Below are 26,202 nucleotides of genomic sequence, written 5' to 3'. Positions count from 1 at the left end.
GGGTGGTGTTTACTCTCCTCCTCCCAGAGCTGGGGCCTGGCTGGGCGAGGGGCATGCAGCAAGCAGAGGGTGGTTGGGCAGGTGCAGTCACTGAGCCGGAGCCTGGCTTGGCAGCCAGCACACTTTCTGGAAGGCTGGGCTGGTGCCCAGGGATGAGGGCACTGCGGAGAAGTGGAAAAGACCAGTTTGCCTGGACCTGACATGATCAAGTAGGCCTGAAGCTTATTGAAAAGTTTGAAGGAGGAAAGTGCTTGGCCACCATGATGCTGGTTACCACAGAGGAGAGCAGGCAGCACAAGGCAAAGAGAATGGGCAGCCTGGAGGCGCCTAGTAATTCACAGGGTGCTAACAATAGTAATAGCCCTGTAATTCAAGTGTATTGAGTGCTTCGTCAATGTCAGGTGCTAAGTAGTCTTATTATTCTTATTGTCACAAATAGTATTTAGAGACTGCCTGTGCCAGACTTTATGTTAAATACTTTACAATAATAGTGACTGAGTAAAAAATAATAATGATCACTAACACGCGCTGAGCCCTATGCTAGATATTGATAATGATGATGATATTAACAGCAGCCAGCATTTATTAGTCATGGCTCAGGGGAATGGCCCTTTTGATGTGACTGGGTGTTTACCACGAGCTTGGGCTGGTGGGCTGGTGGTGGCAGGTTTGATGGGAAGGCTTTTCTGTGCATTTGGTCATTTAATCCTCACCAGAGCCTGGTAAGATAGGGCCTGTGGTTATCAGTGTTTCAAGACGGGGAAACTGGAGTTTGGGGAGCTTAGATGTCTTCCCTGCTCACCTATTGCTGCCTCCCCGCCAGCGTCCACACGCGCCCAGAGTTAGGCTTCTTGGCATCACTTTGGGGCTTCTCTGCTGAACTGGGCAGGAGATGCTGCCTCGCTGCTCCCACGGTGCCCAGGAGCTGGCCACACCTCCTTCCCCTGACAGGGAGGCAGTCAGCCTAGATCTGCACACAAAAGGAGCAGGGAGAAGACCCACCTGCTGCCCCCCGTGCGCCCCTCAACCCAGCTGGGCTGCTCCTGGACACTCCCAAGTTTTGTGAGCTCATCAGTCCCTTTTTACCTGATGGCATTCGAGTTGAGTTCCTGCCACCTAAGGAGTCCACACCAATAAAACATCTCATTGAGCTAAAACCTGAGTATCTGACAAGTTCTTGACTTCCCCAGCAGGCAATTTGTTTCCTAGAAAATAGAGGAAGCAACCAGGGAAATTGCTACTCTAGACCTAATTCTGACCAACATGGACAAATTGGCTGGTGAAGTTGATGTGACATGTAACTGGTGAGGAAATGGCCATGTTTTCTGGAGTTTGTGGTGCAAGGAGCAAGTCGGAAACAGACTCTACATGTACAAGTCTTAAACTACCATGCTAAAATATTTTCTATATGATTCAAGATGTTTGGTAACCCTAAACATCTAAAAAAAATTACAGCTCATCAAAAATTAAAATGTACTCTATTTAAAATGAAATATGCTTCGAAGACTCAGACTTGAGGAAATATCAATTTAGTACAGTTAGGCTATGTTTGAAGAGTCTAAAATTATGTAGCAGGATTGGGGAAACATAAGATTTAAAGTTTTTAAGCATGACTCCTACAACCTAAGCTGTCAGTAGAGAGATTCGATTTAAAATAACACTGCTAAACTACTAAATTATAGCAACCAATGTTTCATTAGTGCTTTTTAAAGTGTGGTTTGATGAGATGTGGAGATGATGACAGAGGGCTGGTGTTCCACCAGCCATCATGATGGGCAGCCGTCTCTTGAACAATCTATGAGCTCAGGGCACCTCTTATGAGGTACTTGTCAGGGGGAAATGAGGCCTCAGCTAAATATCAAAGGCTTCTCCAGCTGAGCCAGAAAGACACACCTCCTCGTACCAGGACCTTATATCATCTAAACTGGAAAAAAAAAAAAGTTATCTGAAATAGAGTCAGTTTTCCAAGAGAAGTGTATGGTGTAATTACCAAAGCGTTCAGGGCTCTGTTTGGGATTTGCATTAAAACAGAACTAAAGCTTTTTTCACTTTACTTTGAGCCATAAACAGCTCTGAAAAGTTGATAAAAGCCACACCCTATCCTTAGACAAACCCAACCATAAGCAAACTCCGGCAAGCAATGTCAGGGGGTTTATTGAATTCAGAAGGCCAACTGTGAACCACAGGTTAAGAATTCTGATAATAAGTGGAAAAAAAATGCCTCTAACAAAGCAAGACAGGCTAGCTAACCTTGGCTCAGAGATGTAACTTTTCTAAACTTTCTTGTTCTCTGAATGGAAGATATGAATGGCTTTCAGTTCACAGGGTTTTAAGGATAAAATGAGATACTGTATTTAAAACTCAGAAAAGTGCTAGGCACACAGTAAGTGCTCAGCAAATATCACCTGATGGCATTTATTCTTATTATTATTAGGACTTATGATTTGTTACAGTATTTTTCCTTAGCAGCAAGATTTGTCCTAGGATTCTGTAAGAGATTTCCTGCCTGGTGTGCTTTAATATACAAATGATAGCAGAGACCTATTTTAAAACATACAGCTGAAATCCTGTGTTTCTAGTGTTATTCTCTGTCTCCGGTCCTCAGAAAAGGAAAGCATTTAGTGTAGACAGAAGGAGAGAAAAAGGCCCATTTTTCCTTTTTCTGGGGCACGGGCACAAGAATAAGAGCAAAATCTATCTCCCGAGCCACATTTTGGGTTTAGAAAAACTCCCACTGATTTAGCAACTGTATGCAACTTTTGTGATATTTGTATAAGTTTTGCCCATAACCCACAGCATTTTGGCAAAAATTTGCTGGACAAAACCGGTGACCTAATTTCTTGGTGAAGCCCAAATGAAGGGTTTGGACAACAAACAGATTAGAAACCTGGCATCTTTACAAAAAGACTTAAAAGATGAATGCACAACAGAACATGAATCAAATGAAAGAAAACTTGCTCTTGTCTCCTGGGGCCCCGGAAGTTCTTATCCAGACAGATGTCAGACCTCTCCCAATTAGAGCCCATCAGAAAGCCATCACACAGTAATTAGAACACAAACAAACTGACCCAAATGTCCTCCTGAGTAACATAGTTGCCAGTAACATAGTGTGTCCTGCCATGGGGGACGGCAAGACTGGGTTTATAAGCTTTGCAGGCTTCCTAACCCACCCTCTTATGTGCACACTGTTCTATGGGGCACTTAGCGTCCTCACATCCACCCTGCCCTTTAATATTCTGGAGGCCCTCACTTGCTCTCTGTGCAGGGGGTAGGTGGGCCTGCCTCGGTTTCTCTACCACATAAAGCTTCCTCCCTTTGGGCCTTTGCACCTGCTGTTCTCTCTGCCTCCACACTCTTCCCTCCCCTCTGCACCCTCCCACCTCCTACTCAACATCAAGATCGGGGCTTGAACGTTCCCTTCAGCAGCACAGCTTCACCAGACCTCCCAGACTAGATGAGGAGCCTTATAACATACTCCAGTTATTTCCAAGCTTCCCCGACAGTCTTATCACAGCTTGTCCCTGAATGTTTGCACTTCTGTTTGATTAAGTCAGTCTCCCGCTCCTGACAGTAAACTCCACCACCGAAGCCAGCACCCTGCCTCGTTCATCTCTGGGCACCCAGCACATAACAGAGAGCCTGGCACAAGCATGACCTCAGCGTGAATGTTTGAATGAAAGACAGTGACAGCTTCCTCATTTTACAGGTGAAGGAAGAGACCTCAGACAAGGAAGGTAGTCTCAAGGTCACAGCTCCTTAGCGGAAGTGCTGGTGCCTGGACTCAGGAGTCTTCTGAACTGGTCCCCACCACTCCTGCGCTGCCTGGGTGGACAGCGTTCTTGCCGTTTCTGGGAAAGATCACTTTGAGTCTTGGTACCCTGCCCAGGGAGGGTGTCCAAGGCTATCACAAGCCCAGTTCCCAGTGGAAGCAGAAGCCCCTGGTGGCTGCCACCTCTGAGACGCCCATAACCCAAGTCAGCAGGACTCCAGCAGTAGATGGCCCGGGACCCCCTCATTCTAGGATCACTCAGCATCCCTCGAGGCGGGTCCCTGAATGCCCTGTAATTACTCCCACTCTCCCAGGAGCCAGGGAAGCAGGGAAGGGGATAATTAAGGAGGAGGGTGACAAAGCCTTCTTTATCACCAAGAATGTCTCCACCTCCTGGAGACATTTGTGCACTCTCTCTCCTGATCACAAAGCTACTCACTTCATCACTTAACTCTTCAAGCAATCTGTGAAGTTCTGGTCTAAAGCAGGGCTTGGAAGATACTGGAACAAGAGGATGTAAGCTCCAAGAGGGCAGGACACTTGCTTACGGCCACACCTCCGGTTGTTAGAACAGCACTGGATACAAAGGCGGCGCATCTGCTGCAGGAGGGGACTGAGAGCTTCCCGCACGTCCGGACCTTGGTGGTGGTGGTTTAGTCCTTAAGTCATGTTCAGCTCTTGCGACCCCATGCACTGTAGTCTGCCAGGCTCCTCTGTCCATTGTTTCTCCCAGGCAAGAATACTGGAGTGGGTTGCCATTTCCTTCTCCAGGGGATCTTCCTGACCCAACGATCGAACCCACATCTCCTGTGTTGGCAGACAGATTCTTTACCATTGAGCCACCAGGGAAATCCAGGGATCTTACTATACGCTATATTATAGTGACTGTTACGACCTCCTTTTACAGTCTAGGAAATAGGGCTTAGAGTTTTAAAGAAGTCAAAAACTTACTAAACAGCGGAGCCAGGATTCAAAGCACCAAATGGGCAAATATCAGCATTGGGAATTCAGACAGGAAGGGAGAGATCTTAATTTCCAGTGATATGAACATGAGGACAGTTTCAACATTAGCAAAGGGCTTCACCAGAGAAGGGTGAGAGGAATTTGTTGTTGTACAGTTGCTAAGTCGTGTCCAGCTCTTTGTGACCCCTTAGACTGTAGCATGCCAGGCTTCCCTGTCCTTCACTATCTCCTAGAGTGATCAAACTCATGCCCATTGAGTCAGTGATACCATCCAACCACCTCATCCTCTGGGGAGGGGAATACATGCAGGAAACTTTCAAACCAAGTGCCAAGTCTAGATTCTCAGGGCTCATGAAGATCCCATGCAGTGTGCACTCACAGGGGCTTCCCATCACATAACACAGGGTACTGCAGTAGGAGCCACTTAGGGACCCAGGCACTGAGGGACCGGTGCTTCTGGAAAGAGGGAGCCTAGTCCCTGCAGGGACCTGAGTAGCTGTCAGGGCCTGGGTCTCAGGAGGAAAGATGGGGAGAGCTCTGGGGTGGAAGTCATAAGGCCAGGTTCCCCACCTTTGCGCCTGTATCCTCAAGTTCTCATGCGGATCTCTTCTTCTTTCTGGGGCTCACTTTTCCCTTCTATACAATGAGGATTGTTACTTCACAGTCTAGAGTGACTTCTGGGGTCTATTCACCTCTAACACCCATATGATTGTCCATACAAGTCAGTGGTTGTAGAGTCAAGGCATCTTAGAGACGGTCCCCTTGCCCAGTCCAGCACAGGAAACCATGTTTTAGCTTTCCTAGCAGATGGTATGAGATTCTGCTGAATAGCTCCGGGCTAGTGGTTCTCAACCCAGGTTGATCATGCCTCCTGGGGCAATGTCTGAGATATTTTTGGTTGTCACAACAAGAAGATGTACATTATGCATTTAGTGGGCAGAGGCCAGGGACGCTACTGAACATCCTGAAATACACAGGGCAGTCTCCACACCAAAGAATGATCTGGCCCCATATGTCAACAGCGCTGAGGTTTAGAAACCAGCTCTAGGCAAAAGGGATTCATTACATCTTGAGGCAACTCCTGGCATGGGCATGTGTGGCTTGGACAAGCTTGAGAGGAAGCTATGCTCCTTGTAATAGCCTTTCTGACCTTCCATTTGCCTTGCGAGGAAACCAGGAGGAAGGTGTCTCCCAAAGAAATGCCCTCTCCAAGATGACTATTCAAACATCTGCAGATAGCTAGCACAGAAATTCAGCCAACAGTGATCAGCAGTCAAGTGAGCACACAGGGGTCAATGCCAGGGCTGAGGGGCCAGTGTCAGAGGCAAGGTTCTCAGGGAGGTGGCCAATGGCTCAATGCAGGCTGGAGGGGACCAGGTGCAAACAGAAGGCTCACGGGGTTCGGGGTGGGGGACTAGTGAGCTTGGGTGGGGGTTGGGGACATCTGGGGGGCTTGAGAAGTGGGCAATGCCTATAACTTGGCCTACAATGGTAGGAGTTCTGTGAGTGAAGAGTGGCTACTTGGAGGCACCAGGACCATGAGATCATTCGAGGGTGAATACCATCCCTGCCAGAAGGCCCAGCCTAGCCTGTCCTGTGGAGAAGGCAATGGCACCCCACTCCAGTACTCTTGCCTGGAGAATCCCAGGGACGGGGAAGCCTGGTGGGCTGCTGTCTATGGGGTTGCACAGAGTCAGACACGACTGAAGCGACTTCGCAGCAGCAGCAGCAGCCTGCCCTGCCCTCCTCTCTCACCTCCTGTTGCACCCGGCCACACTGGCTCCTCTTGGCCTCCCACACTTGCCACTTCTTTACCCCCGCTCCCTCACCCCCACTGCCAACCAAGAGGCCGGCAGATTCTACACCCTTAGGTTGGCTAATTTCATCCCTCCCCTCTTTGCCCAGTTAACAGCCACTCCTCTTGGAACCCTGACCCCTCACCAGGGACCCTCCCAGCCACCCCTCCCCACCCCAACATGTGCTCTCACAGTTCACACTCCTTCCCTCCATTCAGCTCATCACAGCTGACAGTTATCTGTGTGGCTACTGACCATGGTCCACCTGCCCCGCAGACATCAGAGCCACGGGTATAGGGTTGGAACTCACTGTGGACCCTTCAGAGTCTGCTGGTAGGTATCTGAGAGTTTTTGAATGGATGAAGGAATGGTTGCCAGTTGGCTCTGGCAAGCTGAAGTGTTGAGTTTGTTCAAGGCAGATGGAGTCCTCACTGAGAGTGTCTTAAATACTAGGCTGAAGTGTTTGCATCTAACTAGTGGGCCCAGAGGTCTCCCAAAGACCCCTCAACAGGGCTCTGCTGAGAACACTGATGCCTGAGAAGGATGGACTGGGCAGAGGAAGGAGGACTGAGCAGTGCCTGGAGACTAATTAGGAGGCTGGAGCAGGACTCCTGGGGCCAGGGGGCTGGACCCTGGGAAGTGGCAGAGGAAAAGCAGCTCTGATTGGCTTTTTGGTGACTCTTGGTTCCCTCGCATTCATTTTGCTCCTTCCTGACAGGGGCGACCAGGCAGTGGCTGGGTGTGATGCTCTGAGATGTGGAGGGAGGGGTGGGAGAGGGAGGAGGCGGTAGGCGCTGTGACGGTGCAGACACTCTGCAACCCCGTCATCCTCCTGTTCTCTGACCCCTTGGCCTGAAGGAGCTCAGCCTCCCACCTCGAGGCGGAGCCAGGAGAGTCTGCTCAAGAGAGAACTGCCAGGGAAGCGGGCCAGCCGAGCAGCGGGGGGAGGCGCACAGGGACGGAAGGCAGATTACATGTCACTTCACATTAGCCACACCGGCAACTTTCCTGAACCACCCAGAGAGGGGCGAATTAATCACAGAGTTGAGGGCAAGCCAACAGCACAGACAGCACCCGGACGGAAGGAGGCTCTCTCTCCTTTCCAGTCATAAGCGGAGAGGAATGCCTCCCCGAGGGTCAGATTTGCTTACCTGTAAGGTACATCTCCTCCCCCTCGGTGAACATCTGGTGGCAGCGCACACATCTGGCACAGGTGGGGTGGTAGTGCTTCCCTCCCGCCTGCGGGAATAAAAGGTGAAAGAGGAGGTCAGCGCCGTGGCCGCCGTCCAGCAGGGCAGGCCGAGTCTGAACGCTTCCTGACTCACTAGTGTCAATGGCATCTTCATGGCCCTAAGGCTGGCTGGGATCTACCCAAGGGAGTCCCCCAGAACAATCTAAACATTTGCCAGAAGCTTGGTGATTCCATACCACGGGCATCTGAAAGCTTTCAGTGGACCTGCCTGGACACCATCACATCTATTCCAGCAACGGAAGGGCCATTTGGAGGCCTCTGCTCCTACCGCCTTACTTCCTGATGAGAAAACAGTCTTGCTTTGAGGACATCTCAGCATTTCCCCAACAATGGGCCCTTACTGCCAGTGGTTCAAGACATGTTTTAAAGGGATCCTCAGGTTTAATAAAACTGAATTCATGGGGGAAAAAAAAAGAAAGAGAGAGAGAAATTTCCTTTTTCAATCCTCTATCTATCCTTTTGAGTTTTTTCCAGGAGAAAATATCAGTTTGGTCCAGAGGATAACATCTATCCAAACCTTACTGATCTACCTTTTAAGGCATGAGAATAGGTAAGAGTCTTGAAGCCTCCACTAGAACACCATCTTTTAGTTACTGGCAACACGGCAAGTGACCCTGGTTTTCCTGTTGTTACACAAGTTTTCTTATTTGCAAGAGAGCCAACTTGAAGATAAGATAAAGCATTAGGTAAGAATGAATACATGAGGCTCATAGGCATGGCTAAAATGGTGAGAAGGCACAGGACAGACACATTTTTGGGGCTCACTGGACAAATGAGACCCACAAAGCCAGGACCTGTGGGGAAGTCTCTGACCCCCAGGCCAGTCCCATAACTACTGTGCTTGGGAGCCTCTGCCCCAGTCTGGCGTTGATAAGCTCCCTTCCTTATTCCCACTTTGTTTCCCTACACATTGTTTCAAGTGAAAATGGAAATGATCTGAAGCTGAGAACTCCTTTCTAGGTGGAAGAGAGCGCCTTGGAAAAGGTTGTGACTCAAGGTCCCACTGGAAGCCAGTAGCCATGTGGGAGCTGCTCCCTGGAGGGCACACAGTCCTGACACCACAGCCTAACCGAGGGCCCTTCCCTGGTGGCTCAAGAACTGCTGTGTGGAGGAGCTTCAGGGAGCAATGGGGTGGAAGGTGGGCTCATTTTGAAGGTATATGTTTCAGGTTAGGGCAAAGTTTTTTGGGGGGATATGTTGTTGCTGATGTTCAGTCCCTAAGTCGTGTCCGACTCTGCAACCCCACGGACTGCAGCCTGCCAGGCCACCCAGCCCCTCACTATCTTCTGGAGTTCACTCAAGTGCATGTCCATTGAGGCAGCGATGCCATCCAACCAACTCATCCTCCCTTTTGGGGGGATATGCTTGGGGGAAATTGATGGATACTGGAGTATATTAAAGGACCCCTCCCCAGCCATCACTTGGTCTGATGCTAATAGGTTCCTTCCAATTCAAACATTGTAGGGACTTCTGGCCATCATTGGTTAAGGCTTTGCCTTCCAGTGTAAGGGAGGGGGTGGGTGTGGGTTTGAGTTCCCTGCCTGGTCAGGGAGCCAAGATTTCACAGCCAAAAAGCCAAAATATAAGAGCAGAAGCAATACTGTAACAAATTCAATAAAGACTTTAAAAATGGCCCACATCAAAAATATCTTAAAAATATTGTATTATAATTGCATAATGCTGAAGGCTTATCCCCAAATCTTGTGTGTGTGTTGGGTGGGGGGTAGTTGGGCATGGGTTTATCTATTTGGGAGATACTTGATTTATTCTAAAAATTAAGCAAATGTATGGAAAGGGCAGGCTTTTAAAAAAAGAAAAAAAAATCCCAAATCCCTTTTATTTTTTGGAGTCTTGGCTGTTTGCATGGCTCCCACTAATGAGAGAAGGTCCTTATCGTCACCAAAGCAAACTGTGTTCAGACTCTGGAAGGACCTGTTATTTTCCCAAGCTGAGATGTTGTGGGACTGACTCTCCCATACCATGACAGGGATAATTGCTTTAATTAGTAGTCTCTTCCTACTTTGTGTCTCTTTATCATTTCAATTATAGATCTGTTTCCAGAATGGCAACAGTGGGTTGGCAAAACTGAAGCTGGCATCTTCCTAAATGTCACACCCCAGCACCCTGCTCTAGCCGAAAGAGGCTCTGTGCACATCTCAGAAACTCTGCCAAGGATGACACGGAAGCCACCTGAGGAAGCAGGAGGGAGGCCACATAGTTGCTGGTGCCAGCACAAGGGGAACTAGTCAGGGGGAAGAGATGAGACATTCTGTTAAAGCCAAAGTCCAGAACACAGTGTTCAGGACAAAGAATCAGTAGCTGGAAAATGGTCCCCCTTGGCGAGGACTGAGAACCACAAGCAATGTGAGGCAGGCAGCATAGGACCCCAGGGCTGTGATTCTCCCCAGCAAGGACACAGACCAGCAAGAAAGGAGTGTGGGTGGCGCTCACCACGCTGAGTTCCGTCACTGAGGAAGGGATTGTGGGGTGCCCTGAGGTGGGAAAGGGACATGGAATTTAATTAAGTGCCTACTGTGTACCCAGAAACATACCAGGGCCCATAGCAGGAGGCTGTTGCTTTGGTCTGGCCAACAGTCTTCCTCCTTCCTCCAGAAACAGCATCAAGCTTTTCCTGGGTGGGAATAACTACCCATTCCCCATGTCAATCCATGTGGTTATTCCAACGCTATGGTCACAGTGACTGGTTTGGAGACAGGCCTGAGGTTCTCCAGTGAGAGCCAGTCCCAGGATGCTTGCTGAGCTATTAGGAAAGAGAAAGCTCTCCTTCCACTGGAAATGCTGGCTGACAGGATGGAAGCCTAGAGTGACTGGTGTCCGATTTCCCCATCATGCAGGAGAGAGAATAAAGCCAACCCAGAAGAAAGTTGCACCAAGAGGGCAAGATATTCAAACACATTTGTGTGAGTGCTGGGTTCAGCTGTGCCCGAAGCAAGGACTACTCCTGGGTTTTTCACTATGGGAGGTGATAAATTTCCTTTTTGGTCTGAAGTATTTCTGAGTATAGTTTCTGTACTTGCAACCAAGAGAGTCCTGACTAGCTATAAAGGAAAACACACTCCTGTGTTTGTCCCTTACTCTCAGACTACTACCACACTCAATACTTCTGACACCAGATGTGTGGGTGATTTTCCTCTCCCACACCAAGCAATTCTCTGTGACACCAGCTGAGTGTCCTGTAATTTAATTGATTCTGATACTCTACCTGGACAGAGTGTGAGACCCCACAGGTTAAGGGCTCAGGCCTGTCTCCCCCATATCACTGTTCCCCAACCCCAAGATAGGTAACAGTCATTAGGTCCCAGGTTGCCACCTATTTCTGACTGACCAGCATTAAACTGGGGTCCCCAGGACCCCCATCTAGGTTTATTAATTTGCTGGAATGGCTCACAGAACTCAAGAAACAGTTATGGTTACTGGTTTGTTATAGAATGATAGAGATGAACATTCGGACAGAAGAGGTTCAAGGTATATGGGGAGGGGCATGGGGCATCCATGCCCTATCGCTGTGTACCACTCTCCCAGAACCTCGGGTGTTTACCCACCTGGACACTCTCTGAACCCTGTACTCGCGGGATATTCACAGAGGCTTCCTTGCATCAACAGGATCCATCATTAACTCAAGTTCTAGGCCCTCTCCCCTTCCCAGAGGATGGGAGTCGGGGCTGAATGTTTCAAGCTTCTAATGATGGCTTGATCTTTCTGGTGACTGGCCCCCACCCATGAGTCACCTCATTAGAACAAAAGATGCTCCCGTCGCTCAGAAATTTCTGAGGGGTTTAGGAGTTCTATGTTCAGGAACTGAGGTCAAAAACCAAATGTTAGAACAAAACATGCTCCTGATGTTCTTATCACTTAGGAAATTACAAGGGTTTTAGGAGCTCTGTGCCAGGAACCAGGGGCAGAAACTATTATATATATTTTCCATGATTTCACACTGGCCTATCTACTAGGAGTTAAATAACAGTAATATCCTCCATTGATAGGTAAAGACTCAAAGAAAGTGACTTGCTTGGTTTCATGGCTAGAAGAGATAAAACTCGAATTCGAGTCTGTTTAACTCCAACTGTGTATTTTCTCGACATCCCACTGTGTCAATGGCCCTGGAGAACTGAGAGCTGTGGGCATTGGTATGGAATACAGGAGGCTGGAGTCCTAGGTATCAGCTCTGTCTTTACCAGAAATACAGCATATGACTTTGGAAAGAACCACATGTCTCAGGGCTCACTTTTCTCATCTGTAAAAGCAAGGAGGGTGAACTAGTTGGCTGTTAAAAGTCTCTTCCAGATCTAAGAAAAAAAAAAAAATCAATGCATCCAAGATGCTAATGGAGCCTCATACAAATGGAATCAATGGAAACCCAGTCACAAGAGCTGCCCAAGAAGAGGGGGCTCCAACAATGCTGAATGACAGTAACACGTGGGGGAAAGACAGGTGCTGACATGATTTCAGAGCAGCCTGGAAATGCTGGGACAAATTCCTGTCTGAGGCTCTGGCCCTGTGTGTAACTGAAGTCTCTCCCTTCTGGAAAGAAAAGTCTGCTTTTATGATTTCTCAATGACATATGCCAATGACATATGGATGTGTCTGGTGGTGAAAGTAAAGTCTGATGCTGTAAAGAAAAACACTGCATAGGAACCTGGAATGTTAGATCCATGATCAAGGTACACTGGAAGTGGCCAAACAGGAGGTGGCAAGAGTGAACATTGACATTTTAGCAATCAGTGAACTAAAACGGACTGGAATGGACAAATTTAATCCAGATGACCATTGAATCTACTACTGTGGACAAGAACCCCTTAAAAGGATTGGAGTAGCCCTCACAGTCAACGAAAGAGTCCAAAATGCAGCACTTGGGTGCAATCTCAAAAATGACAGAATGATCTCTGTTTGTTTCCAAGGCAAACCATTCAATATTACAGTAATCCAAGTCTATGCTCCAGCCACTAATGCCAAAGAAGCTGAAGTTGACAATTCTATGACGACCTACAAGACCTTCTAGAACTAACACCAAAAAAAGAGATGTCCTTTTCATCTTAGGGGACTGCAAGGCAAAAGTAGGTAGTTAAGAGATACCTGGAGTAATAGGCAAGTTTGGCCTTGGAGTACAAAATAAAGCAGGGCAAAGGCTAACAGAGTTTTGCTAAGAGAACGCACTGGTCATATGCAAACATCCTCTTCCAACAACACAAGAGACAACTCTACACATAGACATTACCAGATGGTCAATACCAAAATCAGACTGTTTATATTCTCTGCAGCCAAAGATGGAGACACTCTATACAGGCAGCAAAAAACAAGACCAGGAGCTGACTGCAGCTCAGATCATGAACTCCTTATTGCAAAATTCAGACTTAAATTGAAGAAAATAGGGAAAACCACTAGGCCATTCAACTATGACCTGAATCAAATCCCTTATGATTATATAGTAGAACTGACAAATAGATTCCAAGGGGTGAGATCTGATAGACTGGCTGAAGCACTATTGATGGAGGTTCGTAACATTGTATAGGAGGGTGTAATCAAAACCAGCCCCAAGAAAAAGAAATGCAAAAACGCAAAATGGTTGTCCGAGGAGGGCTTACAAATAGCTGAGAAAGGAAGAGAAATGAAAGGCAAAGGAGAAAAGGAAAGATATAAGCATCTGAATACAGAGTTCCAAAGAATAGCAAGGAGAGATAAGAAAGCCTTCCTAAGTGAACAATGCAAAGAAATAGAGGAAAACAATAGAATGGGAAAGACTAGAGATCTCTTCAAGAAAATTAGAGATACCAAGGGAACATTTCATGCAAAGATGGGCTCAATAAAGGACAGAAACAGTATGGACCTAACAGAAGCAGAAGATACTAAGAAGAGGTGGCAAGAATACACAGAAGAACTATGCAAAAAAGATCTTCATGACTCAGATAACCACGATGGTGTGATCATTCACCTAGAGCCAGACATCCTGGAGAGCAAAGTCAAGTGGGCCTTAGGAAGCATCACTACAAACAAAGCTAGTGGAGGTAATGGAATTCCAGTTGAGCTATTTCAAATCCTAAAAGATGATGCTGTTAAAGATGCTGGGAAAGACTGAAGGCAGGAGGAGAAGGGGATGACAGAGGATGAGATGTATGGATGGCATCACTGACTCAGTGGACATGGGTTGGAACAGCTCTGGGAGATGGTAAAGGACAGGGGAGTCTGGCATGCTGCAGTCCATGGGGTCGCAGAGTTGGATACGACTGAAAGTCTGAATGACAACAGGCCACTGACCCCACTACTTGCGGGTGCCCCTGCCCACAATTCTGCAGACCTGACAAGTGGTTCTCCTGAACGTGACCGTGTCCCACACGCCACAGCTTTTTCTCAGCCTGCATATCACTAACTGCTCTTGCAGAATCTGCCCAACACTCTGATTTACTTTCCATCTTTTCTGGAGTTCTGTCCTCTCAGCACCCCTCCCCAATCTCACCCAGTCCTGCATCCCTTAGCGCTTCTCATCTTTTTCTGACTTCTCAGTCTCCTTCTGCACTCCTGCGAGCTGCCACTCCCCATGTTACCTTCAGCCCTCTTCTCTCTCTCTAAGAAATCCTGATGACTCCCAGGGTGCTGACTATTATTCAGATCTTAGCATTTTGGAGACTGTTCCCTCCAGGCCTGAGCTTTGTCCCTGACCTCTGGTCCACATTCTCACTGTCCTCTTGAGAATTTCCTGGAATTTCAACCATACTCCTTCCCAAAGGGAATTCATGTGTTTCTGCTCAGATCAGTCTTTCCCTGCCATCTGCACTTCTGCAATGGCAATACCAGACTTCCTCTCACCTGGGCTTGACACTTGGGTTCAACCTTTGGCCTCTTCTCCCCTGATGGCTGCATCTAAAGTGGCCCCATGGTTGCAAAGCTACTGGAATTCAACTTCCATAATGTAGACAGGCTGGTTAACCCTGCCACTGGCATGGTACCTCCTGAGGTCTTCTTCTGGGTCTCCTGCTTCCAGTTTCCTTCCTTTAAATTTAGCCTGTGGACATCATGCTATTCTCCAGGTGCAGCTCGAAGCAGGTCACTTCTGCTTGGCCGTTCCCCAACCGCCTGCTGTCCTGTGAATTACAGACGCCTAGCCCTGGTATCAGGCCTCAGAAATCTGGGCGCAAATCCTCCATGTACTTCTGTTTCATGCTTTTTCTCCACATTGCACTCCTACTGCTCCTTAGAAATGCCTGATGGCTTATCCACTCTGTGCATTTATCTTAGTCTCTGATTCCCTATAGTCTCTTAATGGAAATCTTACAATGTTGCTCTTTGGTTTAAAATTCTCCAATGAATTTCTACTGCACTTGCTATAAAACATACACTCCTAAACAGGCCTACAAAACTTGATATGATATGCCCTTTATGATCTACTCCATCTTCCTCTAGCCCGATTTACAGAACTCAGCCACACTGGCCTCCCTCTGTTCCCTGAAAGGGTCAAGCTCGTTCCTCCTCTAGCCCTTCACAGGGCAGCTTCCTTCTCACCCTCAGGGCTCAACTACAGTGCATCTCCTCAGAGTCCCTTCCTGGCTGCTACACTTTCTCCTGAGCTGAGGCTGTAGGATCCTTCTCAACACACTGCTGACTCCAGGCAACCTTGGTCTCCCGGCCAGATTTGTCAGAATTAGTGTTCTGTTGTCCCTCGGCCACTGTCAGATGAGAAAATGTGGGCCTAGAAAGACAAAGATATTCACCCCAAAATCTGAGCATGAGTAAGCAATTGAGTCAATATTAGCCCCAATTATTTGTACTCTTAGGCTACTGTTTTTTCATGTTTTGAGATCTGAACAAAATATGTACTTTAGTTAATAATCTTTTTAACCAACAATATTTCTTTATAGTCTCAGAACTGGATTAGGAGTTTCAAGCCTCATTCAAGTTATTTTAATCACTAAGATAATAAATTTTCTAGACTTCTAGCTGTGATGAAACTATATCAAAATTTTGAGTGACTATAAATTAGAAAGCTTTTGTATACATATATATAAATAGAATGTATAATATAATGTATATTTTTCAGAAAACTTTAGAATTTTTGCCTAGCAAAAGAATTTATGACATTTTGATTCTACTTGTTTGACTTGGTATGAGTAGAATGCTAGGCCACTGTTTTTAATTTGCACCAAACTCTTTCCTGCTTCTGACTCCTCAAGGTGGGTGGTCCCAAGGCATAGGAAGCCAGCTGCCTGGGCCCAGAGTGTGGGAGGGAAGGCCAGAAAGGCCAGTGAATGGGCGCTCAGGGAGGGGCTCAGCAAGGGTGCTGCAGGTTGTCTGTCACTGGCAGAGCGAGCTGTGCATCAGAAGCAGAGGAAAGTTGTTGCCATGGTGATGGACCAGCCAAAGAAGGGCTTAGGGAGCAGGCTGCTAGATAAGCTCGTTCATAAATCAGCACATTACTGAATGCTCAAAAAAATAAAGGCTCTATCCTTCAGGCTGGGCAAAGAAGAAAATCATAATTATCACTCCCCAGTAATCTATCTGGGTCTGAATCCAGAGAAACAACTGATATTTCCAACACAACATTTTTTGAACAAGGAGTAATTTTGTCCAGCTTCTTCTCATTTGGGGGGTACCTACAGAAGCAAGGTTATCTGCTCAAGGTCATGTAGCAAGCTAAGCTGAGGCAGAGAAAGCAGGGGAAGTAGAGGCTAAGGAAAAAGGGGTGTGGGGTGACTTTTCCCTTCTCCAGGGATGACTGTGGAGTCACAGGCCACCTGCTCAATCATCTTCACAGTTACTTGTACCCACTCACCTCCAAGACCCTGCCGCTGATGTATCGGTCACAAGTCTCGCACTTAATGCCAAACTGGGAGTGGTAGTCAGACTCGCAGTACGGAACGCCATCCCTGCAGAGGAAATCCACACAGGAAGAGGAAATTAGGGGGGTCCGCGGGGGTGTCACGTGGAACTTCCCAGACCCAAAGATAACTGTGACTGGACCAAGATTAGAAGCACTCAGGTAGCTGTTCAAAGTGCAAAAACTGCCCAGACACCCCTCAGATCTACAGGATCAGACAGTCCCTGGGGTGAGCGGGCTGGGGGATCTGCATCTTGACAAATTCCCCACGCATGCCTGGAAAGTACTGTTTGCTGCTGGCTGCGAGGGTCCCTCACTCTTCTTCCTTGCTCTCTCCTCAGATTTTCCAGACCTACTCTCTTCCCTTTACCCTAAAGGACTCTTTTAAAAGGTCATTTAAAAAATAAAGCTTCCATTTAGAACAGGTAGTATCTGCATTTGGCACACTGCAAAGGCACAGGGGGGAAAGTCTGTACCCTCCTCAGTCTCTCCCAGTGTCCCTTCCAGGAGGTCATCAATGTGATCAATTTTTTTTGCATATTCTTAAGGGTTCCTTTTCTAACAAAACACTGGTAGAAAACGAATCATATGACTGTGCTCCTAAATCAGTAGAAAACAGGAACCCTTGCCTCCCCAGTCATCTCCTAAGTGCTCCATTCTTGCCCAGTGCTTATAACTTACTGGGCAGTAATAAGATGATTGTTAGTTATTCTTACACTATCCCCTACTACAGTAGCCACTGATATTTACTGCTTGGTATGTGTTGGGCTCTCTGATGGTATTTTACATAGGTTATTTCATTTAATACTTGCAGCAGTCCTATGAGGTAGGAATTAGATGTCTTCCTATTGTGTGGATGAGAAAACCCAACTCAAATGATCTAGTGCTGGTTCAAATCCACATGGTCTGGTTTCTCAGCAGGCTGTCATGAGACTTAAAGGATGTGGCTCCAGGGTGTCCCAGGGCTCAGCACAGCCTCTGTCCTGGGAGATCCCCATGATGGCTGACAGGTGTCCCCAAAGGACGTCTGGGTTCAGCTTTCAAGGGCCAATGTCGAGATGACTGGGGGCATCAAAGCACTCAGCCCAGCTTGGTCCTGGCCTAGCTCTAAGGCCCAGATCTGATGACATCTCTCTGAGGTGCCGATGACATCTTCTGTATGGGACAGAACTCACACGCAGAGAGGCCTTGGACCAGGCACATCCATGCTGCTGCCCTGCAGGTACTGCTAGGATCCCACCCTGGGCAGCAGGGCCGTCAGTGCTTCCTGAAGGAGAGGCAACATTGAGGACTGGTGCTTAGCAAAGCCACGAGGTGACACTGTTGTTTGTGGGTCCATGAGACAAGCCTCCCTCACCCTCAACCCTTTCACACTGGGGGGTGGGAGAGTAACCCTGCAGGGGGATAAAGTCATTTGTCAGGAGGTGGGTGCAATGAACCAGCAAAATTTGGTTATAAATGCCAACACCTCCTGATTTGGGCCCAGGGAATCTGCATCTTCACAAGCTCCCCACGCATGCCTGGGAAGCACTGTCTGCGCTGGGTGAGGTCTTTGGGAATTTGACATACATGATTCTAAAAAAAGGCAGAGTGTAAAAATTAATATTTATTGGGTATTGTTTAGGTACAAAGCACAGATCTCTGAACCCTATGAGGGTTCTTCTTTTTAGCCCTGTTTCTATAAATGAAGAAACTGAGACTCGGAGAAGTTGAGTCTCTTGCTGAGGTCAAGTGGGCTGGGCTTCTAACCTGGGCATCAATACCAGACCCGGCACTGCTAAGTACCTTCCACTCTGCTGGCAGATGGATGAAGAGCCCAGAGCCCAGCTGCAGAGGCCTAAGGCGTGGTGGGTAACCTGGGTTGGACCTGCTCATAGGGAGCTCTGAGCAAACTTTTACTCCCCCAGAGAATGTGGACTTGAACTCACAGACTCAAGGACTCCTGGCCGGCATCTCACCAAAGGAACACCTTACTTGGCAGGCACAGAGGTGCATGCCAAACTCCCACTAACATGCATTCAAAGTGCTCGGGCTGTGACCTCAACTCACCTCTGCAGCCTTGGACTTCACCTGTGTGCACGCCCAAGTTCCAGCAAACAGGATGGATGTGGCCAGCAACTCCCTGCCCTTGCCCAGGCTGGGCATTCTGGCTACAAGCTCTCCTTCTTTGCATTTTCAAATCTTAGACCCCTTTTCAACATCCAGCCCAAATATAACCGTCTTCCATAAAGCTCTCACATATTCCAGATACCACTTCTGCTAGTTAGAAGTGAACAGTCACAGCCACAGCCTGTGGCTTAGACCTCTGACACAGACAAGGGTTGTTTGGCTAGTACCTACCTCCCTTTTTGACAGCAGCAGTACTTTGCCTGAGTTCTGGGAACCACCCCTTCACACTCACAGTTACAAAGGGCTGCTCTCTGACTCAAGGGTTTAGATCCTTCTGGCCAGTGATTGGTCAGGGATGAGCATGTGACCCAATGGAGGCCAAATCAGAGGCAGCTGTGGGACTTTTGCTGGAGTTTTTAGGAAACAGGCCTTTCTCTCTCTTTGCCAGGTTTATGAAGCTGCTAGAAACAAAGCTTGGAGTTGTTGGTAATCATCTTTGCTACCAATTGGGGAGGTCCTGCTTGAAAATGAACCAGACACAGAGGAAGGCAGAGCTGGGAGAGACAAGAAAGACTGGGGAGAGGGTGGGGCTTCTGAAGGGCTAATGACAGCTTTAAGCCTCTGGATTCAGCCATGCCAAAAGCCAGAATGCCACTGGCCTTCCCATTTCTGTGAGTCAATAAATTCCCATTTTTGCATTCAAGGGAGTTTGAGTTGGGTTTTCTGTCACTTCTGATTGGAAAGGTCTTAAAGAACAGAACTTCTCTTGAGCTCTGAATCACATTGTATCCCCTGAAGTCATCATATTTTATGCAGATAGCCTCTCTCTCTTATTTCTTGACAGCAGAACCATCCATGCTACAACTTTAATGCTCACTACATCCTAGCATCGGATCAAAGAGTGATACTAGAAAATGTCTGGATCATAGTGTAAAACGTTCTGAGGGCTAGTGGCCCTAATTTTTTTTTTAGGTACTTGAGAATGTAAATATGGTTATAAGGGCCTGGCACAAGGGGCCTTGTCTAGTGCTCAGTGTTGGGGCTAGGCCATTTCTCCTGACAACTGTGTGTCCATCATCTCTTAACGCATTTCATTCAACAACTGTATTATCGTCTTTGGGTCAGGCATTGTGCTACAGGCTGCAGTGAATTAAACAAACTCCCACCCTGATGAGGACAGACACGAAATATAATCACTGTGGCAATAATTTCCTGAGACTCAGTTTCTACAGCTTTTCAAATAGGGGTTAACACCTCATGGGGGTAGTCATGGGGCTTAATGTGATAATTTGTATAGAGCAGTTATTACATTCCTTGTCCATACTAAAAGCTCAATAAATGATAATTAATATTATTATCCTTATTAAAAAGGTAACATGGTTAAATATACAATCGCAAATGGTCTTGACCTACCCGAAGGAAGCCAATAGGGCCGATGAGGGCCACTGGGAGGGCCAATGTGGAGGGCCTGTAAGAGGTGGTATGAAGCCAGTTCTGAGGGGAGGGTATGGGACCTCAGACCAGAGGACGGGGAGGAGCAACATGCTCAGAACAGAGGAGAGCATCTGAGGACAGAGGAAGCACCGAGTGAGAGCCCAAGGCGAGGGGTGCCGTTTGCGGCTGCAGTGTGGCAGCCGGACAGAAATGGAGGGAGATGCTGCTGGTGACTCAGGCCAAGGGCCATGTGGGGCCAGGCCTGGGGGCATGCAGAGGTCAGGCAGGCGGGGCAGGGGAGAGACCTACTTGCTGATGTACTCCCCAGTGAGGATGACGCTGCAGGTCTGGCATTTGAAGCAGCTGACGTGCCACTGCTTGTCCAGCGCCAGGAGCGACTGGCCATGCTTGATCTCCTCCTTGCACCCAGCGCAGTCTGCAAAGACGAGAGGACCCGATGAGCAAAGCACCTCGGGCCCTGGGACCCTTGCTGTCGTCTCGCGCCCAAGTCTAGGCAACCCCTCCTGAATGCTGGCTTTTCTGTAACTGCTCCCACCTAGGTACTGGCACCAGTTGAGACTATGCCAGGTAAGCAAAAGGCCAAAGGCCCCCTGGCCTCTTGACAAGGGGTCCTGGTGTGAGGGAGAAAGGCCTCATAGGGCTCCTCCAGAAAGTTCCTTGCTAGGCATCCTGACCGTAATTCATCCAGAGCAGACCCAGAACTGCTCCTAGCCTGTTCTCAAGTTGCTAACAAAGCTCACACAACTCTCTGTGACCTGGGGACCTGAAGCATCAGTGTCACCTGGGAAATTGCTAAGGTGTAGAAATGTGGGCCCCATCCAGATCAACTGAATTTTTATTTTTAACTATTTTATTTTTATTGAAATAAACTTGATTTACAATGTTGTATTCATTTCAGGTAACAGCAAAGTGATTCAGTTACACACACACACACACACGTAATATATTCTTTGTCAGTTTCTTTTCTATTATAGCTTGTTACAGGGATTAAATATAGTTCCCTGTGCTATACAGTAGGTCTTGTTGCTAATCTATTTTACATGTAGTAGAGTGTATCTTTTAATCCCCAAACCCTAATGTATCTTTCTCTTTCTCCTTTGTTAACCATAAGTTTTTCCATGCCTATGAGTCTGTTTCTGTTTTGTAAATCATTTGTATTGTTTTTTTAGGTTCCACATATAAGTGGTAGCATATGATATCTGTCATTCTCTGACTTATTTCACTTACTGTGATAATCTCCAGGTCCATTCTTATTGCTGCAAGTAGCCTTATTTCATTCTTTTTTATGGCTGAGTAATATTCCATTGTATATATACACCACATCTTCTTTATCCATTATCTGTTGATGGACATTTAGGTTGCTTGCATGTCTTGGCTACTGTGAATAGTGCTACAATGAACACTGGGGGGCATGTATCTTTTTAAATTAGAGTTTTCTCCAGGTAAATGCCCAGGGGTGGAATTCCTGGATCATACGATAACTCTATCTTTAGTTTTTTTGAGGAACCTCCATATTGATCTTCGTAGTGGCTGTATCAATTTACATTCCCACCAACAGTGAAGGAGAGTTCCCTTTTCTCCATAGCCTCTCTGGCATTTGTTATTTGCAGATGTTTTCATGACAGCCATTCTGACCGATGTGAAGCAACACCTCATTATAGTTTTGATTTGCATTTCTCTAAAATGCAAAAAATTTGAGCAACTTTTCATGTGCCTGTTGGCCATCTGTATGTTTTCTTTGGAGAAATTCCCATTTAGTTCTTTTACCTGTGTTTTTGACTGGGTTATTTTTTTCACATTGAGCTGCATGAGCTGTTTTATATATTTCGGAAATCGAGCCCTTGTCACTGAATTTTATCAAGATCTCCAAGCACAGCAGAGCTTGAGAATCCCTGCTCCAAGCTTAGGTTCTACTTTTTCTCACCTTTAGGCTCATATGCTCAATGGTTTGTGATTTGTGTGCTTTTGGTTAAGCCTATTCTCTTGCCTAGCACCATGCTCAGCACACAGTAAAAACTTAGAGTAGATCTTCTGAATGAGCAGCCCTCCTAGCACCCATGCACACCTCCTCCCTTATGTGACTACAAACCAAACATCTGCCTCCCTAAGCAGTGAGGATTAAAGAGTCTGATGAGATTGTTCCAGAGCAGAAAGGCACCCTTGTTCTCCGTTTCCATCACCCTGGACCATGCACTGAGGCCAACAGAATGTAGAGGGGGCCAGAGGCTGCCTGTTGCTCAACAATGTCTAGGGAGGGGCAGGAAATGGAGGCAGGGTCCGAGGTACTTGGGAGATGCTGGGAATTCAGGCTTAGCTGGCCGGATGTCCCACTCTGGAGGAGGAAAGGGTCAAGGGGCAATGTTTACCAGAGCACAGGCCTCCTTCTTGGCACCAAAGGCAAATGCACACTTGGGAGCAGTAGAGGAGGAGAGAGACACACAGCAAGATGGGAGAGGCTGGCTGAAGCTCTCTCATCCAGCTGGAAGCCAGTCCTGGAGAAGAGATGAGGCATCTGTGTCTCTAGGAAGGGGGTGTGTCCAGCACGCTGTGGAAAGTCTGGGCCCTGACGAAGTGTGTGTATGAGTCAGCTCCCATAGTCCATGCCTCTTGGCTACACAGCACCTTTCTAATGTCTCTTAGCGCAAGCTGGGGGCAAGAAGGTCTCCCATTGCAAAATGCTTCAAGTCCCAGGTCTTCAAATGGGGGCTGGTAGAACAGATTTAGGATTTCTTTCCTTTCCTTTTTGTTTTTGTCTCCTGGAATAAGTCAACTTCCACTCCATCCCAATCATCACAGTCTTCAGAATGTCATTGTTTAGAGGTCAGTACCCCCTCTTCTTTTATAGATAGATGGCCTCTGAAGTGACTTGTCCATGCTCTGTATAGGAAAACCCAAGGGCTCGGGCATCTAGTCCAGCTTTCTAGGCCACAGGTGCTGAATTTGTGTCTCTGTGGGCTTTCTTGATAGGGTTAAAAGATTCCACAGAGGCTCAGAGTTCACATCAAAGTCCTACCCAGCACAGTAATCCTCAGCATTCTCAACAGGTGGGCTGCTGCTGCTGCTAAGTCGCTTCAGTCGTGTCCGACTCTGTGTGACCACATAGACGGCAGCCCACCAGGCTCCCCTGTCCCTGGGATTCTCCAGGCAAGAACACTGGAGTGGGTTGCCATTTCCTTCTCCAATGCATGAAAACAGGTGGGCATCTTCCTCTAAATCACTGCCTCCTGGGGTGAGCAGCTCACCCCCTGTTGCCTCTGGACCAGTAAGATTGTCATGATGGCTTTTTTTTATATGAAGCTGAGGCCTGAATTCTTGTGACACCCCCTATTTTAAGCAACCAAGGATTATCTACCTCTTACTCTAAATGTGTTTCTTCAAATCTTTTATGATAACTACAGTTTCTCTCTTCTCCTTTATCTCCCACACTTCACTTTTCCTTGCTTGACGTGGTCTGAGCAAATTCACTTGTGGATTCCATGGAGATAGAGAAGTTACTGGTTAACACCACCATTGTCTATCTTTTCAATAAACCTTACTCAAAGAGTTGTATCCTTTTGTGGTCACAAAAGAGATGAGTTCCATCTCTTTAAGTTGCAGTGACATATCTGATATAAATTGGCATCTTGAATTAAAATTTAGGAGATGGTACAGTATAGTGGTTAGAGGTTGAGCTGAGAGGTTAGAGTGAGTGGAGAGAGGCTGGCCAAGGGGAGAATCCCAGCTCCCCAGCTGACTAGGTGTACAACTGTTCAGGTCCAGCTTCCTCATCCAAACATGACTGGTATGAAGATGAATTGAAGTGAGGCCTGGAAGGACTTTGCACAGGGCCGGGCATGTATGTACCCAATAAGTGGTTATTATCATTATTATACCACATTCTCATGGTTTTTAACTCATACTCTGTGCATTATCCAATCTCTGATATGAGGTCAGAAGCAGTATCTCTGATGTAGGGAAGGCCTGCTAATTCCTCCTGAGAATTCTGGCACACCTATTCCATTTTTTCCCCCCATATTATATTGTTCATCCTCCACTCAACTGGCTTCAGATGAAGGATCTTTACCAGGATCTTTTTCCCCCCCTCTTCTTCCAACTTTTACTTATGACCAACATTGGAGCTTCAGGCACTGCATCCGGGAGCCCATGGACCTGGTGTAATAAGCAAGGTCAGGACACACCCTGCCCCAAGCTGGATTCTGCACAGCCAGCTGTCCACTCCATTCCTCATACGTTCTTTATTCCAAAATTACCACCTTCAGCTGGCAATAAGCACGATGCACCTGCTCCTCCTAAATCCCTCTGTTTACTGGAATCTCTGAAGACCCCAGACAGTTATTTTTAGCCTTTTCTGACTGTGTCATTCATTACAGCAAAAATAGGTGGGTGTGTGAGTCATAGCAAGCTCCCCACCTTGTTTTAGGCAACTAATCCAGAAAGACAGGACCCTTCCTATTAGCAAGTCATGTCTCTAGTATAGGGTGTTAAGGGAGTAGGCGCCAAAGCCAGACTTGCCTAGGCTCACACTCTGGTTCCATTACCATTATCTGAGTGACCTGTGACACTCTTAGAGTATCTGGTTTCTTATCTAAAAACCACTGCTCGTCTCCCTCCTAAAGTGGTAATGATTAAATGAGACGTTTAGAAAACTTAGTGCAGTACTGACAATAGTAATGGCCAGTCAATGCTAGCAGCCATGATGGCAGTAGTTTTGGTGGTGATGGTACTACTGCTGCTGATTCTCTGCAGTGAGGTCTGCGCAGTGCCCGGCACTAGGAACAGTCCATGTCAGCAAAGGTGACGTGTTGGTGATGGTGCTGGTGGAGGTAATGGTATTCAGTGTGACGCTGGTGACTGTGGGGATGGCAGTGCTGGTGGTGCGAGTGGTACTTATGGTGGTGATGACAATGGTGCTGGTGGAGGTGGTGGTGATGCTTCCGCCCCTGATTCTTCTCAGCGAGGTCTGTGCAGGGCCTGGCACTAGGGATAGTCAGTCAGTGTTAGCAGTGGTGATGGTACGTTGGTGATCATGATAGTGGTGGTGATGGCACTGGTGTTGGTGGAGGTGGTGATGTTGCTTCCACCCCTGATTCTTCTCAGCGAGGTCTGTGAAGAAACAGTTTTCCTGCCTGTGATAAGTAACATGATTCCCATCTCTTGACAGTTCCCAAGTATTCTTCTTGATCTCTTCTGAGTAGATACAGATGCTGCTTTTCCATAATGTCTTGACATTCCAGGAATGAAAATTCACACTCCTCTGGCTCAAACATACAGCAAGTCTTTCGTCCTTCATTTTCCTTTTCCGAGCTATGTTCATCATCTTAGCACTCTTTTGAATCTTGTTTTAGTTTCCTCCATCCCTGGGGGACTTGGAAGCCCTTTCAACCTCCCCTCGAGTCAGGAGACTACTTTGTGTTTGCAGCATGGACAATGACCACCTTTGGGGAAAGAACATTTCTCTGAAACATGTGCCCCATAGATCCACACACTGATGTCTAGATTCGTGAGTAGCAAGATGAGCCATGATCCTAGGCATTCCCCTGGAGACTGCCCACATGCTCACTGTTCTTCTGTACTGACTCTTCCTTCCCTTCTTCCACCTCCTGATCTGAAGAATTATGGTGGAGACGTTTAGCAGCCTCTCCTCGTGGACATGCTCCCATGCAGGCCTCCCACACGCAGCTGAGGAAATCTCCCACCTGCCTTAGATCCCCAAGGCACACAGTAACACAAAACACAAGCTGAGCGAAATAACAGCAGATTAAGGAATTTATTCTCAGTTCTCCTCTGGCATATTTTCTAGATTAGACCGCCAAGCCAACAAACCCCTCACTTTATATATAGAGAGCAGTTTACACACTATGATGTATGTTAGTCTGATTGCCGAATACGGATACATTTGCTTTCCACTGTGGGTAAACTGAGCCACAGGGAGGCTGCATGACAGGTATGCATCACACAGAAGGAACACAGCCTCCTGACTCCAGCTGGCTTCTCTGTGGCCTCACACGTGGTCTCACTGGGGTCCAGGTAC

General features: G+C 47.3%; 1 protein-coding gene across 1 annotated transcript in view; it reads right to left on the bottom strand.

Annotated features, from left to right (window-relative positions):
- The window catches only part of ABLIM3 (actin binding LIM protein family member 3), an 87,595-nt gene that overhangs the window by 42,469 nt on the left and 18,924 nt on the right, over positions 1-26,202 (bottom strand). Inside the window, exons 4-6 of the mRNA XM_068981118.1 lie at positions 20,460-20,586; positions 16,563-16,656; positions 7,680-7,767 (exon numbers count right to left, since the gene is read on the bottom strand). Coding sequence (XP_068837219.1) covers positions 7,680-7,767; positions 16,563-16,656; positions 20,460-20,586 — 309 coding nt within the window. The remainder of the gene's footprint in view (positions 1-7,679; positions 7,768-16,562; positions 16,657-20,459; positions 20,587-26,202) is intronic.

The sequence above is a fragment of the Capricornis sumatraensis genome, chromosome 9 (genome assembly GCF_032405125.1).
Source record: "Capricornis sumatraensis isolate serow.1 chromosome 9, serow.2, whole genome shotgun sequence".
NCBI lineage: Eukaryota > Metazoa > Chordata > Mammalia > Artiodactyla > Bovidae > Capricornis > Capricornis sumatraensis.
Note: the sequence above shows the minus strand (reverse complement) of the source record. Positions and strands in the feature narration are given on the sequence as shown.